This window comes from Empidonax traillii, unplaced genomic scaffold (genome assembly GCF_003031625.1).
Source record: "Empidonax traillii isolate 1590-97213 ecotype Southwest subspecies unplaced genomic scaffold, ASM303162v1 scaffold3:size4013460, whole genome shotgun sequence".
NCBI classification, from domain to species: domain Eukaryota; kingdom Metazoa; phylum Chordata; class Aves; order Passeriformes; family Tyrannidae; genus Empidonax; species Empidonax traillii.
Genome location: NW_020955196.1, coordinates 2,796,002 through 2,814,864, shown reverse-complemented (window position 1 = coordinate 2,814,864; position 18,863 = coordinate 2,796,002). Strand labels below are relative to the sequence as shown.

The 18,863-nt window shown below is 36.5% G+C and overlaps 1 protein-coding gene across 1 annotated transcript in view; it reads right to left on the bottom strand.

Annotated features, from left to right (window-relative positions):
* Positions 1-18,863, bottom strand: part of LOC114068670 (atrial natriuretic peptide receptor 2-like) — a 36,366-nt gene that overhangs the window by 6,226 nt on the left and 11,277 nt on the right. The window contains exons 7-19 of the mRNA XM_027905020.1: positions 17,755-17,900; positions 15,123-15,195; positions 12,739-12,886; positions 11,225-11,311; positions 10,822-10,965; positions 9,835-9,956; positions 8,160-8,301; positions 6,037-6,085; positions 4,999-5,103; positions 3,950-4,069; positions 2,985-3,078; positions 2,094-2,181; positions 1,237-1,376 (exon numbers count right to left, since the gene is read on the bottom strand). Of these exons, the coding sequence (XP_027760821.1) occupies positions 1,237-1,376; positions 2,094-2,181; positions 2,985-3,078; positions 3,950-4,069; positions 4,999-5,103; positions 6,037-6,085; positions 8,160-8,301; positions 9,835-9,956; positions 10,822-10,965; positions 11,225-11,311; positions 12,739-12,886; positions 15,123-15,195; positions 17,755-17,900 (1,458 nt within the window). The remainder of the gene's footprint in view (positions 1-1,236; positions 1,377-2,093; positions 2,182-2,984; positions 3,079-3,949; positions 4,070-4,998; positions 5,104-6,036; positions 6,086-8,159; positions 8,302-9,834; positions 9,957-10,821; positions 10,966-11,224; positions 11,312-12,738; positions 12,887-15,122; positions 15,196-17,754; positions 17,901-18,863) is intronic.

The following is an 18,863-nucleotide window of genomic DNA, read 5'->3' as shown; positions in this document are numbered from 1 at the left end:
GGCAGCACAATGTAACAAAATCATTAAGCTATTGGAGAGTGTCCAAAGGAGGGCAACAGAGATGTGAAGGACCTTGAGGGGAAGCCGTGTGAGGAGCAGCTGGGGGCACTTGGTCTGTTCAGCCTGGAGGAGACTGAGGGAGAGCTTACTGCAGTTACAGCTTCCTCATGAGGGGAAGAGAAGGGGTAGTCACAGATCTCTTTTCTGTGGCGACCAGTGACAGGACCCAAGGGAATCACCTGAACTGTGTCAGGGGAAGTTTAGGCTGGATATTAGGAAAAGGTTCGTCATCCAGAGAGAGGGTGTTTTGGTACTTGTTCCCCAGGGAAGTGGTCACAGCAGCAAGCCCAACAGAGTTCAGGGAGCATTTGTACAACACTCTCAGGCACATGATTTGATCCTTGGGGCTGTCTGGTGCAGGGCCAGGAGCTGGACTCAATGATCCTTGTGAGTTCCCTCCAACACAAGATATTTTATGATTCTATGCTTCTTTGATTCTATGACTTAGTAGGACAAGAAACAGCTCTCTTCAGGATCCCTCAGTTGCATTTGTTCAGGAATTTTATGCTTGAGAACATGCTGAACTGTGGCACAGAAAAAAAGGAGTGGGAATTTTTTTCCACGTCTCTTATAGGACTTCCTGTCTGTGTCATCCAAAAGTCCTGTTAGATTCCCTTAGGTTTTTGATGGAACTGAATTTTAATGGAAATCAGTCTCAAGTAGAGTCTCATGGTAGCAAATATAAAGCCCTTTTCCTAAAAACCCAAAGAGAAGAGAGAGTCAAGCCCTAACAGAGTAAGAGCATTATCACGGTCTTTGCAAAAAAAAGACAGAGATAATAAAGTTTATGGAATGGTTTATGATCCCATATAGAAGGTAAATTTTTCAGTTGTGTTCCTGCGATATAGAAGTTGCCAGCTTGATTAATCTGCTGACAAGGTTTAAAGTCAGACCTTACAGATCATAGGAATCAAATAAACATCAGTCATATTTTACTCAATTAATTTTTCCCATCCACAACACTCATCAATTGTACAAATGATTTAAGTTATGCAGGTAAATTTTCCTTAAGTTTGTTAGGGCTCTGGTAGGACTTATCTCCTAATTCTTTTTTGTGGTATTCCCACTGGTAACAAGCTTTCCAAATCTCCTTCATTTGTTTTTCCTTATCATCAAATTAGCCTCTGTCCCGATACCCCATAAGCCCCATCATTGTCTATAGCTTAAGGAACTTACAGGCATCTCCTATTGTCTCCACCTTATAGACATCATAGTTATCTATGATTTCATCAAAAGTGGTGTAAAGCTTGTTCAAGAGATCTACCACTTGGTAAGGTGTGCTGCTGCTGGACAGCTGAGTGAAGCCAACAATGTCACTGTTAAAAAACACAACAGAAAGAACACACTTATCCACCATCTTATACACTGCTGATTTGTAATCCTAAACACACAGTAATAATTTCTCATTGGAACTATGTCAAACTTCTCTTTTTCAGTATTTCCTTTGCCAAGGATCTTATGGAATAGTTTTGTCTTCATTTATTTAAATTGGCAGTCTCTTTACTTACCATTGTAGTAAACCATTTTACAGATAGACTTTAATCTGCAGCAGACTAAGTAGTCTTCAGTTTTAGGTTATGTAAAATGAAAAAAAGGAATTTGATATCAGTTCATTTGAGACAAGTGAAGGCATGCCATTTATATGTTGCTTCATGCACACATAAAAAAAAAATTTAAAGCTGTAAATCCATCTAGACTGCAAGGATAGATAAGTTTTCTTTACAAAGCTAAATGCTGGAGTCTTAACTTAGGCCTATATTATGAAACATACCTTCATGCATGTGTAACACATGTAAAGTGATGTTCTGCTGTATGTTAGAGCTCCACAGTAATCTCATTGTTTATTTAAACATTTATAATTAAAAATTGAAGTGGTGTGATAATTTTGGAAAACATTCTTTTGGAGAGACATCTAGTACAACAGGCAGCTTAGACTGAAATTCTGTACTCGGTTCACAGCTTCACCTCCACTAGAAACCTAGAAGTTTCTTCAGTAGGAATCAGTTCTAGTTCTCTCTTTCACTTTTGTTTACCTGAAAAAGATGGTGGCACTAGAGTAACTTTGAGCTTGTGCAGGTTTTCCCTGCCTGAGATCATCTGCTACTTGTTTCGGCAACATACCTGTTGTAGAAAGTAGAGTATTGTTACTCTTTTGACATGGTAAAATCACACAATAAACATAACATGCTTGTTTAAAGGTATAAAGCAAGGATAAGAAACATGAAATATTACTAAGATTAAAACACACTTTGGCATCAAAATCTGCTCTGCAGTTATGTCAGAATTCGCAGTGAATCTCACTGATAACACGTCCAGATTTTTCAGATGGCCCATAACTTTTAGTTCAAAAAACCTAAATCTATACATTCCAAGGAAGCGTAAGGTTAGATTTTAATGGCATGACTTGGGATTTTACTAATTCTTTCCATGCCAACTCTTTGCTAGTGCTTTCTACCTGTGTTAGGTTTGTTTACTACCCCTCCTCTGTTTTCTGTTTTAGGTGTTGTTTTTTTTTTTAATTGTCTTTATTTCTCCTGTCTTGCACCTTCACATCCTTTTCTTTTTTTCTGTTTCATATGTGTTATTCTGCTTCCTCTGTGCCTTTTTTTCTTGCAGAATGCCAGAGGATACACTGTAATCAAAAGCAACCAACTGCAATTCCCCAGCATTTATAACTAAGCAGAAGGACTGCCATGCAAATCCAAAGTCAGAGCACTATGGATTCTGGGGTCATACCTCTCAAATGAGTGTACTGATTTCTAGGGAGAAGTACAGAAAGCAGGTAAATATCTCTTCAACTTTGGAAGTAACAACTATATTCATTCCTTATTATTCAATAATGACCTATCAAAGGGTTTCTGTTTGTAGTTAGATGATTGAAATAAAATTATTATTGAGAAGAATATCCAGTATTTATAACTTACTATACAAGAGGCGATCAGTCTTCTGTTTTTCATGCATTAAATCCTGAGTTCTCTCAGAAACCAGTACCTCCAGATGTTTGTTATATTTCTCCATCTAAAACCACAGAAAATTGCATGAAATAATCTTTTTCTTGAAACAGATTCATAGTTGGATATTATTTAAGAATTGGAATGATTCTGCTTGAAAAACACTCAGATAAGAAAAGGTACAGGTCTAAGACAACTAAAATTTTTTTTTACAAAATCCAAAGATCAGGTTTCCCCTTAGGTAACTTTATGAGTCTAGATTTGAGATTGTTGCTTGACGAAAGAAGCCAATTTTAGACTCTCCAAAGTTCTTGTAAACTTTAGGGGTCTAATCCAATGCAGAGACCAAGGTGCAGACATGGATTAAGATTTTAATCTTAAAGTATGTTAAGGTAACAAAAGGTATCTAAGTCTCAGTCTTTCATCAAAAGCTCACAATGATGTTTTGTAAACAACAACCCTAGTCTACATTTTGCTTTTTTTGCATCCTTCCTCTGTGCAGGGCAATAGGCTGTGGAAACACAAATCAGCTTTCTCTGCTAATGGGCTTGAGACACTCTGCTCAAAATGCATCTGTAAACACGCTATTTGTGGCATGCCAGGATTCCATATCGCTGGTACTGTAAGACCACTGAGTCATGGGAAAAGGGGAATATAGTATCCTGTGACCACATTAAACACCAAACAACATTTGACTGAAGGAAGTGTTCATCTACGAAGGAGCTGAGAAAGTTAAGAAAAAGGACAGAAACTGAACAAGAAGGAAAGCTGTGTCTCAAGCAGAACTACAGCTACGATTAGCCCATCAGAGATGAACAAATAAACTGGCTTTTCTTGCCAAATGGGGTATGAGATCAAAGAACAAACCTGAAGGACAGAGGTGAAAGCAATTGCAAGTGAGCAGACTAACTTGGATTGAATTAAAAAACTAAATTTACCAGAGTCATCATCATGTCAACAGGGCTAACTTTATTAGGATTCATCTTGTACAACATTTTCTTGACTTGTTCAAATGTAGGCCTTTGAGATGGATTATTTTTTCTGCACCTTCTGATTAACTGCAGAAGAGAAAAAGAGTAACAAAAGCAAACAGCCTTTTATCATTCCAAGAATAGGCAGCTTTTAAATCAAAACTACTGTTTTTTTCGTGCAAACTGGTCATCTCCAGCTGGTGAAAAGTGTCAGAGCTATAGTGAGGTCTGTGGAATTCTACAGGTTTTTGCTGAACAAAGGATGTTAGTTCATAAAAATGCTGCTGTGGGAAATCATGAATTAGATACACACATTCCTTGAGCTGAACGCTGCTTAAGCTCTTGTCTCATGTTTTAAGACAGTGTTATGCTGGTGAACTCACAGTTTTCAGAGGATATCTCTTTACACAAAATTCACAAAATATTAAAAACTCAACTACTCTTTAAGAATATTAACTCCTAGCTAAAATCCAATGCCACTAATGAGAAGTTTGTTACATTTAGATTGCTACAAACCAGCAAAGTCAGTTATATTGCACTTAAACTGAAATAAGGACACCACCATCTTGTTCTGATTTAAGTAAATGGAGGCCAGGGGGAGGTGTATTTATCAGGCAATTTGAGACTACAGACCTGTTGCATAAGAATCAAACCTAACTGGTACTTTGCCTGAGACAGAGCCTTCATTATTTGAAAGCCCTCTGCCAGTAAGCTAAAGAGATACTACTGACATAAAATATATATGGAATTCACACTTTATAATAAAATGAAAACACACAAAAATCAATGATTGAATAATAAAACCATAATCTATTACACTGAAAACTTGGGAGAACAACTGAATGTTTCATTATCACAATGGCTTTTTTTAACTTAAGGATATTACTAGTTTCATTGTGCCTTATTTGAAGAATACTTCTTGATTTCTAGTTTATTTACATACTGACATAAAAATTCTGGGACATGTCTTGAATTCACTTCAGTAAAGAATCTTTGTACACAATATTGTATCTTACCTCTATGTAATCTGTGGGGCATGGGCAAGAATTCTCAGCCTTTTCTGAAATTAGTTCTGACAAAGGTGGGCACCACAAATATTCTGCTGAATGCATACCATCTTTCTAGAGAAAAGGGGATTAAACAGTGTTGAAAGTATTGGTGAGGTTTTCATGCAAGCCATTGAAATTATATTACTATTGTCATCATTAGTTATATAACATCTTCCCTTATCACTTTCTGCTCTGCTTTTTTACATAAGAGCAAAAGAAAAAAAAAAAAAAAAAAGCATATCGCTGGTCTAAACCGGGTCACCTTGTCTAAAAGCTTTTTCATAGCTGAAAGGCTTCAATCTCAGTGTTTATACAAGATAAACAACTTTTGAAACAATTGAATACCTGGCAAGATATTGCAAAATTTTTAAGAAATCACAAGGCCTGCACTGATCCATCACAAACTGTCAGAAATGGAAGAATGGTAGTTTCAGGTCTTCATTGTTACAATTCTTGTTAAGCATATTCTCTCAGAGAGAACACAGTTACATATCCAGACCATCTGGTGGCAATTTCAAGGTGCAATTTTTTTTTTTTTTTGCATTTGCCATTTAGCACTGATCACAAGACACATGCAAAATAGAGATTTTCCTTGAGGAGAGGAGCTCATTTGCCTTTCTAGCATTCAAGATTCCACTAAAAGGGCTTTTGCGTGGCAGGAAAAGGAAGGAAGAATAGAAGAAAAAGGAAGATATTAGGACATATATTCCCTCTGCACCCCTCCCTGCCATCATTAAGCCTCACAGAACTAATCAGAAGTTAGGTTTGGAGCCACATTATTTTTATTATACGCTCTTATTCAAAGGTCTGAAAGGGAAGACAGGAATGAGGAAACCTGATTGCAATGTTCCATGGGAACTGAATTAGCACCAAGATAGCCACAAGGAAAATGCACGCTGAAAAAGTAACTCGAAGGTCCAGTAACTCAAAGTTTGGTTTATGTATTCAGCAGAAACAGAATCAAAGTAGTCATGCAAATTTCACAGATATTTCATCTTTACTTACTGGCATAGGGTCACTTCTTGTGGCAATTTCTAGTAAAATAATGGCATAACTGCGGAATAAAAACAAAACAAAATCTTAATGAAATAACAGTCAATGGAGTCAGTGATTTCTTCTTTCCATGATTTCTTATTCTTCCCAGTTGTATGACTAAAAGCCCAGTATCTCAAAAGGAAGGATGGCAAAACTGATGCTGTGTGTACTACTATGTGTTTTCAGAAATGTTACTGAATCTTTTATAGCAATATCAAACCTGGTGAGACAGCAAGGCTGAAACAGATTTTAAAGGATAATAATTAGATGATGGTAACTCTGATAAAGCAGTATTGATTTAATTCAGCTTCAGCAGCACTGCTCAATAAAGTCCTAACATAGCAGACAGTGAGATTCACATAATGATTACAAATCAAGAGGAGCTGATCTAGGAGAAACTGCTAGTGGTAACAGCCTCTTCAGCTCAAATCAGAAGCTGCTTTCATGCTCCTGTTCTCATTTCCATTTTAGCTTTCCCATATGACCAACACTTTCCCTAGAGAAGTTTAAAAGCAAGTGATTCATCTGTAAGAGCACAGTAAATTACAAGTCCCACTCCTGCAGTTTCTACTAATTTTTTATTTGGGCCTTACTTTCAGAAATATTAATGGAATTTTTGCAGAGGTAAAACTGAGGATTTCAAGACTGGGTCACTGCTCTCTGGCCAGTGAGCTCACATACATGTAGCAGGAAGGTTTAGCCCCTGCTCATATCATCAAACACAAAATTTGTTAAAATGCAAATTCTGAAGAATAGTCCAGGTAAGAAGATAGACCTTTTAATCACACAGGGTAAATTTCTATCTTCCCTGATTGCATGTTGATCTTCTCCCTTTTCTGATTTTATCTCTTCCTATTTTATCTTTTCTTTTACCAAGAAAGGAGTAAATGCAGTACCACAAGAGAAGACCTGGATTTTGCAAATATGCAGATTGACAGCAAGATAGCTTCACTAAATCTGTCAGAAGTTCATTGTAGTCATGTATGATATGAGTAAAGCAGATCTTAAGACTATTTTAAGGGGAGTCCTTGGCAAAAAATTCTTTCAGGAGGTCAAGTTGCTTACAAAGTCAACTAATAATATCCATTCCAAACAGGAGCAAAGTGAGAACACACAAGACTAGGAAGCATTTTTTGGCAATGATAAACTAGAATGTCTAAGACAACCCTAAAATTACTGTTTAGTTGGAGCACAGTACTTTCTAACATCACTCCACATTGGAAAAATCCAGATGGACACAGGACAAATTACAGTAGCCAGAAATACCAACACAATCACAAACTGCCTTAGCTGAACTATTTTGAAGCAAATTCTCAGGATGTGTTTAAGCCTATAGACATAAATACTACTGAGATCTCAAATTCTTGCTTAGATAATCTGACTGAATTGATTACAATTAATGGTGTTCTAGCACATTTAATATGCATACATTTGTTTACAATTGTAATCCCACTTATCTGAAAAGTGGTTGGATAGAAGTTATCCACCACTGGCAGGGCTAAACGTGATAGCCAAATAAGCCATTGGAAAGTGATCTTCTATAAAGGCTTTCAAAAGGAAAGGGACAAAGTTATCACTAGTGCATCAATTCTTCTTTTGACCTATATTTTTTTCTCTGTAAACCAAAAAAATGTCACTGTGTATATGCTGCAAATCGTGTATTGACATTAATTATAAAATTATGGGATGCATATGTGTATTGTGACATCCTGCAACATTGGTTCTATTAACTTTTAAAGTATTGCCATTACTGAAAATAATCCATTTGCTCATAAGAAACAGTAACAGAAAAAATGGATAAGGAGATACTAGCACATCTTTATGCCTTTTTATCTACCAGTCTAGAGTGACTCCTTATAATTAATTTGGCAAATTTTCCATTTATATTCAGTGAATTCAGTATTTGGTTATCTACCAAATCTTGCAAGAGAAGATCCTGTGATATCTATGCTGTCCTGTATTCCAAGACAATCCTTAAAAATCTAAAATCAAACATATACTTGGAGTGACAACAGAATTATACTGAGCCTATTTATCATTTAAATATACTCAAGATGAGATTACTAAGTGCAAGATCAGGAAAACTTAACTACCTGTAGACATCTGTCATAGAATTGGGTTCAAACTCTGAAAGCGAAAGTATTTCAGGAGCTGTGTAAATCTGTATCAAACGCTGCTGGCATGAGCTTGATCCCTCAGGAGAATCTCCTTTTCTGTATGACTGCAAACCATAATCTAACATGAAAGAAAACAAGGAGCAAACTCTTTAGTGAGTACTTCTCTGAAACACGTGCAATAGTAGACAGTAACATGACTAGTCTAAAGGAATTAATTTTCTCTATTTTAAATACATATCTTAGTCTAGAAATATTGTGGTTTTGGTGGTCTTACTCCCTAAACAATTGCAAATATAGCAACTGGAAACCAAATGTATAGGTAGGACTGCATAACAGCAGGGAAGTTGAACTACATAACGCCTTTCAATCAGAATTATTTTATGATTTAATCAAATTATATTCAGATAATAGTCTCACCTCAGCGCAAGAGTTAGCATGTAAATGCAGAGTTTTATTCTACTTTGTCCCTTGATACTTATCTCTGGTGGCAGATTGCTAAAGTAATTACTGGTTAGACAGACTAACGACAGAAAACCAGATGGTGGGTGTTACTTGCACACCACTAGCATCAGAACAAAGGCAGCATAGATGTGAAACATCTTTCCATCTATACTTCTAGCCTAATATAGAAGAGGTGCTCAGCATATGACTCAGAATCGGGGAGGAGGAAAAAAAAAACAACCGACTTCAGTTTTCTTTCTTACGTAAACAGCACTCTGCTAAGTATATGGGAAGGCTGGATGCAGATGTCTCCTTTTATCTGGAGTGACCTCTAACTGAGATGGTCTTAGAGATTAGTTCTTTATGTTGGAGGTAATTTTTTCAAATAGCTCCTGCATTCATTATTTGTGAGATTGTTTTGATATTATCACATCCAGATAAGCCATGAAAATTTGAAATTGCTACAGTACAACTATATAACTTCACAGAGATCCTATTTAACTGAGAGGAGCTGTGCTAAGGTGATATAGCTGATGTAGTCCAACTATGTCTATTTTTTATGCTTTTCTCAAGAACAGGCTCTAAGCAGAGTAGGCAGTTCTGAAGGCAGTAGGATACTGAACAAGTTGGAGAAGCAGGCCTGGCCCTGTGTAGAAGCCTTAGTCATAGGATGTTCTATTAAAAACCAAATCTGTTGCTGCTGCTTTTAGGATGGCTATGGGTTAGAGGGTGTGATAACTTCTTTGGAGAGAAAGTAGAAGAGATGATGATTGCCTTAATTCCCCTTGGCAGCTGCAAACTAAACCAGACTCTTCAGTGGCACCCTTGTTTCCACAGGCTGTTTTCCTGTGCCAGGAGCAGACCAGACCTGTAGCTCTGTCTCCAGGAGAATAAAATTCAGTTTTGTAAACGACTGAAAAGCTCTGAGCTGAGCCTATTTTTCTCCATGAAACTACACTGTTTTACCAACTATTCTATCATTGCGTGGTCTGATGTGTGCATCAGTGACACACATTAACTGACCTGACCTGATAATATAACAAGAAACTTCGTTCTGCATGGGCCACTTCTATTGACATCTAGTACAGTCTGCAATTCCACATGAAACGTCAGTATGAAGTCACTTGGGAGGAGTGTTGAGTGTGAAATCTGTACACATTAGTGGGTTAGCAAACAGTTTTGAAAATTTTTTTTCTTATCTACTTTTTACCTGTGATTTTGCAAACCCACCGGTCATCTATCACACAGTTATTAGACTTCAACCGCCCATGATACATTTTGTGGTGGTGAAGATAAGCCATTCCCTGTGCAATATCAGTAGCAAAAGAAAACCTAAAAGACAAAAATCAGTAAACTGATGTTTCCACTAAACTTTCAGTCGAGTGGCTCCAAAGCCTATGGAAGTTTACAGAAACCTGCCTTATAGCTTTCAATTTGTGTTCCCCTCCCAATTTTCCAAAACATTTAAGGTGAGTGGCTGAACGCCCTTAACTCCCACTCATTTGTCTAAGCCTGCAGGCCTTTAGCCTCTATTTAGACAGCTAAGTTTCTTCTAGAAATTGCCAGTACTTTTGTATCCTTGGGAGTGTTTTCAAATGTTTACAAGAGGAGCAATTTTATTAACTTCCTCGCTTTATTTGGAAGGTTTCTTTCTTGAAAATCTTTTTCTTTGCTGAAGGCAAACATAAAGCAGAAGCAGAAAGGGAGTGTCACAAAGATCAATTTCAAAAAACAATCGCATTGCCTTTGTGGAAGTTTCATTGACAATAAGAGCTCATTCTCTATATTCGTAGGTATAATAAAGCATTTGTAGATATGCTAACCAGGTAATGAATATGTCTTCATAAACAAAAGTGAAGGGATTTTTAGTTAAATAGGGATGCTCAAGACATTAGGGAACAAAATTAAGTTACATAGGAAAAAAGGTTTTAAAGCAGTTTTTGCAGATCTCTCTAGAGAGAGAGTTGAAAAGTCATTGGCTTAGCATGACCAGCACTAAGCATATGATTAATCAAAAAAAACCCAGAAGACAAGTTGGACTGGAGATTTGAATTTGCTGGCTTGCTTTCTTCTTCATTCTCTCCATATCACAGTACAGGCCTCTCTCTCCAAGGACATCATATAAAATTAACATCTTTCCCTAAACAGCAAATATCACAGGATGTCTCATTTAAGTTTTCAAAACTTTTTCTCCTACCTGAAACCCCAGTTCAAAGGAATGTCTTCATTGAAGAGCACATCACTCAGGCTGCCTTTGGGGCAGTACTCCATGACAATGGCAACATTTGGGACTTCTATACAACCTCCAATGAATTTGCAGAGATTGGGATGGTCAAGTTCCCTGTGAAAATCAACAGAAATCACAACACGACAACAACTTTCTTGAATGTCCCTCCTGCTTTCTATGTGGTAGCTGGAAAGTGCCTTGTCTCACAATGTAGAGAAAAAAAGTAAGTCAGGGATAAAGAGATTTTGATCTGGTGTTAAACAAAAATTTGAAAGAAAGAGGAATATGAATTTATGGTCACATTTGTAAATATTTTAAACCTTAAAGAACTAGTGTGAAAATGGAACAATGCTTTTCAGATTTCATTTCTTACCTCACTTGCTTTACTTCTTTACGTATGGATTTAGACAGTGTGAATGTCTTCTTCACTATTTTCTTTATGGCCACAGTTCTACCATCACTGAAAGAGAATGAAATGTTTTAGGACAAATTCCTAAGTCAGCAATACTTCAAAAGTGGACAAGACATGTTTTCTGGAGTGGAACAGCTTCATGTCATTAGGGATGAGGCAGAGAATTTAAACCTTTCCATATGTGGTTGTAAATTTGAATCTATGACAGGTGACAGGACCCTGTTTCTACTGACAGAGGAAGATTACTCATTACATTCAAGCAATCTTGATCTGTGGACAACATTTGGAATGCGAGTGTTAGGGTCAGTTGAGGCAATTCAATGACGGAGTAGCAGCAAAGGAAATGTCAGAGTGAGAGAAACACAAGCAGCCAGATCCCTGCTTATCCATTACTTCTCGTTACCATTCTGTAGATCCCTGACTGACATTTCACATACTTCTGCTCTCATGGGGTTAAGCATTCTCAGCGATGAAGCAGCTGAGTTTGATAGACAACAAAGCAGTTTTCCTTGTCAGAGTAAAGGAATCCAGTGGAGATACCTGCAGGAGTTTAAGTGATACCCACCATATAAATACAGAGTATGAGGTCTGTGGTGTAGCAGTTGTAGGTGCTTTGCCAATGCAACTGAACGCCCCATTCTTACATTTTTCACCCTTACTGAATGTTTTAACCTTGAGACATCTGAGGAAGATGATAATGACTATGATGATGAAAATGTCACCATTCAGAAAGAAGCAGCAAAAATGCTTACTGGAAAGATCAGTGCTGGACAAAGTGTTACATCAGTGAAGTGGCTGTGATTTTCCACAATCTGTGCTGAAAAAGCAACTGTTCCCCCCGCCAATGATCCTAAGTAAGCTTCTTTATCCTGCAAAGCACAGTGTATTCCAATGGCAGGTATTGCTTCCATCTTTGCACATGTTCCACTCCTACCCCTTATTTATATTACTTTTATGTGGAAAATTGCTTTCTGGATAGCAAGATATGCCTAAAGCATCTGCCTGCAAAGTTATGTGATGTGCACCTTTATAATTTGATCCAGAGGTGAAATGCTCTGAACATTCAGTCACATCAGCTGGTTTTAAGGACAAGATTTCTAATGTGCTGCTGTAAAGGGTGCCATTCTTTAATGCAGAGAACCTAGCTGTGCTCTGCCTGCATTTTAGATAATGGGCTTCATAAAAGCCTTGGCTCCAAGTATGTTTGAACAGCAAGGGCGATTCATTAACAGACTGTAGTCCCTAAGAGGAAAGGAGAAATGAAAGCCAAACCAAAAACCTGGCATATAAAATACTTCACAGCCAGTATTTGGTACAGAAGTCAGATGATGATCTTAACCTACTGTACTTGGTTTAACAAGACAAATTCAAGCTTTTTTTTACTGCTTATCAACAGTAAAGTGGTGAAAACCAGAAATCAAGTTGAAACTGTACTATAGTAGGCACTGCAGTAAATTAGTAATACATTGACTTACTATCTCCCAGTCTGGGTGAAATACTGTTTCCTGGACATGTTGGCAGCTGCTGTGCAGGAGCTCAGAGCAGTGATACAGCTGACATTGGAGTCACTGCGTGCTGGGGGAGCACTCATCATGCTTCCTGTTGCTGTCCGTATGACGGGATCTAAATGGGATGTGGGATGAGAAAAGTCACCTGAAGATGCCTATTATTGCACAGGCAGAGACTCCAGAGGCAAACAAATGTAGGGAATTCTCCAAATCTTTACATCTCAGCTGCTGTTGTTAACACTTAAGACAGACAACCATTGCTTGGGATGTGACTGCTGCATAAAAAGTAAAAAAAGTTCCAAATATGATTCATTGTGAGAGATCTTTCTCACTAATCTTCAGGATATGATGCAATTTCTGTTTCTCTGCCCCTGAGATGATTAGCCCTTGCTGCTACATAGATGCCGAGGACAGAAGCCAGGGAAGGAGAGCAAGCCCTGTGCTATACTTTAACAAGTCTATTTGGAGCTTGTAGAAGATGGTAAAGTACAGGAATGTGGGAAGTGATTATAACACCAGACCGAAGTCAGAGAAGAGCAACAATACAGAAAGATGAAAAAAATACACAGTGATCTCGATGTATGTTTTTTTAATCTCTGTTGACCAACTCAAGGTGGCAAAAGGGACTTCAAAACAAAGTCATTAATTACATATCATGTAAACACCTCCAATAAAAATCCAGATTTAGCCAATTAATGTCAGAATTGCTGAGACCTCCAAAGTCTCCCTAGTAGAAGTATCCAATAAAGTGCTGCTGAGAAAGTTCAGCATCTCAGCTTGAATCAGAACTGCCATGTTCCCACACCATAGTATTATCCATATGCAGGTCAAAATTGCATTGACATTTTAGGACTTTCTACATCATTCCACCCAGAAATATATTAGAAATCCCTGAGACAGATTTGAGATTAAGAGTATACATATAAGAATGTACGTCTATATCTCTATATGTGGTGCAAAGCAACAACAAAAAAAGTTATGTTGAAAAAATAAGGCTAATTTTTCATCATACAGGCTGCCTATCCTGGATAGAGCACTGATGATGTGTTTCCATTTAGATAACTGTGCATTTCAGGCTACAATGGGTAGCTCTGAACAGCTTCCAGAGAAGACGTACTGGCTGCTACCAAATCTCACAATGTAATCAGCCCTCATTAAGTTGTTAATTATCACTCCTAGGTCTTAAATAGTATCATTGCTTTGCAGACTTCTCTCCAAGAAAGCTTGTATTTCTTCTTTGATTTTTCAAACTAATTTTTAATGTGTTATTTTTTGATCATGCTTCTAATTTCCCTCAGTCCCTTTCTAAAGTTTCTCCTCATGTGTGATGTTTATGACATTCTCTGATTCACTACTAGCTGAAAATTTGTTCTTGTTACATTTGATGTAATGAAAGACACTTTCCTCCATTTCTGTATTCACAAATCTGGATTGAAATTCTGTTTGGTTTATGCAGTCAAATTAATTTCTAAGCCAAAATCTCTTATTGTAGCAAAAATAATATCATATCAAAGCTAAACAAAAATTAATATTTAACTGTAAGGCTGAAAGTATCTCTACTATGTATTATCACAAGAACATCTTGACACTAGCAACACAATAACATAACAGATAAAGCAGACATCTGCTTAGCAGTTCCTCACAGACACACACAGTGATAGAGTGTGCATCAGTACAGGCCTGTCACAGCAGATTTCTACAAATTTATCCTTTCTGAAGGTCTAGGTATTGTTCTCCTTCTGAATGCTAAATCAAGGAACAGCAAAGTAAATAATCTATGCCTATTTTAAGTGCAGAACAGTAAAGCATATAATAAGATCTGAATTTAATTTGTTTAATTATAACTAATTAAATTATAACTTATAGTCAGAAGATAAAATAGAAAAAAAACCTTGACCACAATGAATTACTCTTTGCAGCAAGTCTATAACAGCAGACACTGAGAGAAATGAAGATCGTGTTATATCACTCAATATATTTGTGCAATTTAGGGGCAACTTAGTCAGAGACCAATTATATAGAATGATACATCCCCTGAAGTAACTGTAATTTATTTCCTCTTAGTCTAGAAGTTATCTGTTTCTTTTGGTGTACGCTTGTCTTTTTCAATTGACAAATCAATGTAAATAAAAAGAAGGAAACTATTTAAAATTAACATCTAAAGCTTCAATAAACAAACATATCACTGATCAGTTCACAGAGCTAACAGGGATGAAACACTGGATATTTCTTTCACAGATTGGTTCACTTTTTGTAAGACCTTTAAAATGTAAAGATGTACTTATAATTGAGACTATTTCTCAAAATTATTAAGGCAACCAATCACAGTATCAAAATGACAAGTTACTAACCTTGTTTGATGCAGGTGAAGTCTATAATCCAGCTTTCATCCCAAAGCATCTTTTGTTTCTGATATTGAAACCACTACAAAAAAAATCATATTCATTCCTAATGTAGCCCTAATGTCTTTGAAGAAATTAAACCAGAGATTATGTTTATCAAATATGAAACTTTATAAGTATCCAAACCAAATCTGATATTTAAACAATCAACATACATCTTATGAGTAACATTAGAACCAAATGTATTAATAACACACTTAGAAGAAAACAGTATATAATAAATATATTAAAAACTGTACAGTCTATATTCTAAAACTAATTACATGTCATATTTTGAATTGGCTATAAACTCTCTATTACTGGCAGTGTTTATGGATTTATATCTCAGCCTCAATACCAAATGAGTGGTTCACATCACCTCATGTCACGGACATGTGCTATGCTATGTAGGTGCATGACAGGAACACAGTACAACCCAACTCCAAGATAAGGAGCATATCTTGTGATAGGAGTAGCCCCCAGTCTACAAATTAGGCCATATTATGTCAAATACTCTAGCATAAAGAATATCAGGTAGGGAATCTCTGGCTACTTGATGCATGAATGGAGAAGGCATTGATCCAGTAGCTGATTTTCTGTAGAGCTGACATGAAAAACTAACATACAAAGTATAAATATATGCTTTCAAATGAGCACCAGATGAAATTATACAGTTTTCATGGCTGCAGTCAATGCCAAAATGTCGAATCAAAGCAGCATATTACCATCATTATAGCATTTCCAAGAGTGTAGAATTATACTAGGAACGATGCATGTTTTCTTTGAAAGTGACGACAAAAGCCCAGTTAATACATAAGGAACACTGTGTGGACATTGTATCGACATATATTAGGAGAAATTTGTGACCAGTATAGAGCCCATTAAATCAAAATTATTTCAGCCCATTTATTTCAAAAGGTTTTTGAGGAAAGAAACTTACTTTTATCCTGCAAAGGTATGACTGTTCAAAGACATATTAGCAAGAAGTGACTACCAGGCTTGCTATAGACACTTGATATCAAACTAATCCTTTCTTCTACTTGAGTTATTAAAGAAGGCATTAGTTTCACAGACAGTTCTTTTTACATTATATCAGTAACTGAATTGGAAAAATAATCTTTCTCATCTTGCTACAATAAAATGGATAAATTTTTTTTAAAAAAGATGCTGTTATTGAAGAGTTATCATTATATCATTCCTATATCATTATACATATAGGAATATGTATACAGAAATACAAGAAGAAAAAATACAAACTCAAAACCTGCAGAAAAATAGCAGAAATAATGTTACAGTTTGCTACAGGACCTTTAAATAAACCTATGCAAGGCAAAGAAACTTCATTGCTCTTTCTAAAATCTAAATGCCTGTTATTTAAAACCTGAATTTCTCATCTGTGAAATTACACATTTCTGTCAGATCATACGGTTTCACAGGACAGTTACCATAAACTCATTGTCACAACTTTTTTGTGAACTATAAATACTCAAATAGGTGTCAACATCGCTTCTGTTCCTAACTCACAAAGCCACAGAGTGAGGCACAGAATAGAGAAAAAAAATGTAATTGTGATTCAGGCTTCCCTTAGTGCTTCAATTTGTGGACCATCATCCTTCTCCTGCTCATTCCTTCTCAGTGCAGTTGCCTACTGCAGCTGCAGAACAAGATGGAAAGAGAAGGAATCCATGAGGAAGGAGTAACCTATTGTTTTACAGGATTTATAGGCCAAGTGCCAAACAAATTATGTGTAGGTACATAGTCAATACAATGACTCTACAACTGCCATCTTCACCTGCTAAATCTTAGTTATGAAAATCATAAATGTATTTTTTTCAAGATGTAGACTCATAGGGTTATATATCATCTTTCCCAGAACCACTCTGAAGTAATAAGCCATAATAGCACTCTTTCTCCTCTTTACACATATTTTTTCATTTAAAGACACACAAAACTGCTCATTCCCTTTCTGTTTTTCCTTCATAAGTCTGTTATAATAATTGATAACTACTATGCAAAATTAATCCCTTTGAACTGAACCAAGCTGGTTCAGTTACACTAAGAAAATGAGCCTATTAAAAAACCCCAGCCAACCAAAACAGAAAAATAAAGACCCTCTTCCCATGATTTCTTTTGAGAGTATCTCAAGTTGATTGTTTTGCATTTTAAGTTGTATTTGGACTTTGAGATTTAATGGCCCCTGGAGGAGCTAGTCCCCTAATGAATTTACCAAAATTGTTTTTTAATCTTTATGTAATTCTGGCCTCCATAGGGTTTTTAAGCAGTAATTTCATAACAGAGTTTTATTGTGAGTGAAAAGTACCCTTGCTTTACTGGCATACCCTACTTCCCATTCTGAAAAACCTCTTCCTCCTTTACAATCATATATCCAACTTGCTGTTACTTCAGTCTTCTCTTCTGCAGACTGAAAATTCCTCACACAATGATACTTCTCTTATACAGAAGCATTCTTTCTGCTTTCTTTCACAGCATAGAGGTTCTGTATGAAGAAGTTCTATCCCTCTACTAAGAGAGAGCTCCATCTATCCAATAAAATCATGGAAGCAAGAGAAAATAAACAGAAGAGGAGAGAAAGGATACTTACAATGATTGTCAAAATGAAGCCAGTGCAGACTAAACATATTGGTAAGGCAATCGCTATCCTGGCATCAGCAGAAAGTGGGCATTCCCCACAGTCTGCTGGACAGATAGAGCAGCCTTCCTCTTCCTCACAAAAACCATCTCCACAGACTGATCAGAAAAGGAAACATGTATCAGAATATTTTAAGGCAGTTTTATCCATTTATGAGGTAGTATGCTGATCTAAACACACAGTTCTTGAGCTAGGAAATCTCAGAGTGCCAGACATAATAATTTTTTAAGAATTTAGAGATATCATCCCAGAAGCTGCAAGAGCAGTCTGAATTTCTGAAGTGATGCAGGATCTCTTTGATCAGATTAAATGTTAGTTACATCAGAGGCTTTGACACATTTTGTGTATAAAACACTTCAACACTACTACTGTGTTTTTATTGTTCATATGGGTTTTTTTCTGAAACTCAGAGTTCTTCAAGGCAGGCATTTCCTTTTGTATTCTTTGTACTTAATCCAGCCATTGTGATCCCCAGAAGCCAGTGACCCTTCTTCAGCAGCAGAATACACTGGGGACTGCAGAAAGAAATCTTACAACCCATACTTCAAGGATTTCTTTCACTCCAAGGTCTTATATAAATTATCAGCAGCATCTGATGTGAAATAAAACAAAAGCCCTAAAGGAAAAAACTCCTTCTGCCGTGTCCTGAATAGCCTTTCAATTTTACCTCTATGACTAAACTAATATCATGCTGTACTTCAGCCTTGTGAGATGAGCTCAATGTAATAATGTCACTATGTATTTTTTTTTAAAGAAAGCCTTAACAAAACAAAATCCACTGCTCAGTAATAATTCTGTCTCAGCCCCATTAATTCCAGTATAATGCCAGGATAATAACAGAAGACACTTTCTGCCTCAGGGATAGAGCTGCATTTTTAACATTTCTGCTGTAGTGTAAGTTTCCTGGAAAACTCAGCTGCTGTTGCCTTGAAATGAATAGAAAATTCTACAGCTAAATACCTCTATTCACACTGGAGTTACTTCAGTCCTTCTTTTCTTTTCTTTTCTTTTCTTTTCTTTTCTTTTCTTTTCTTTTCTTTTCTTTTCTTTTCTTTTCTTTT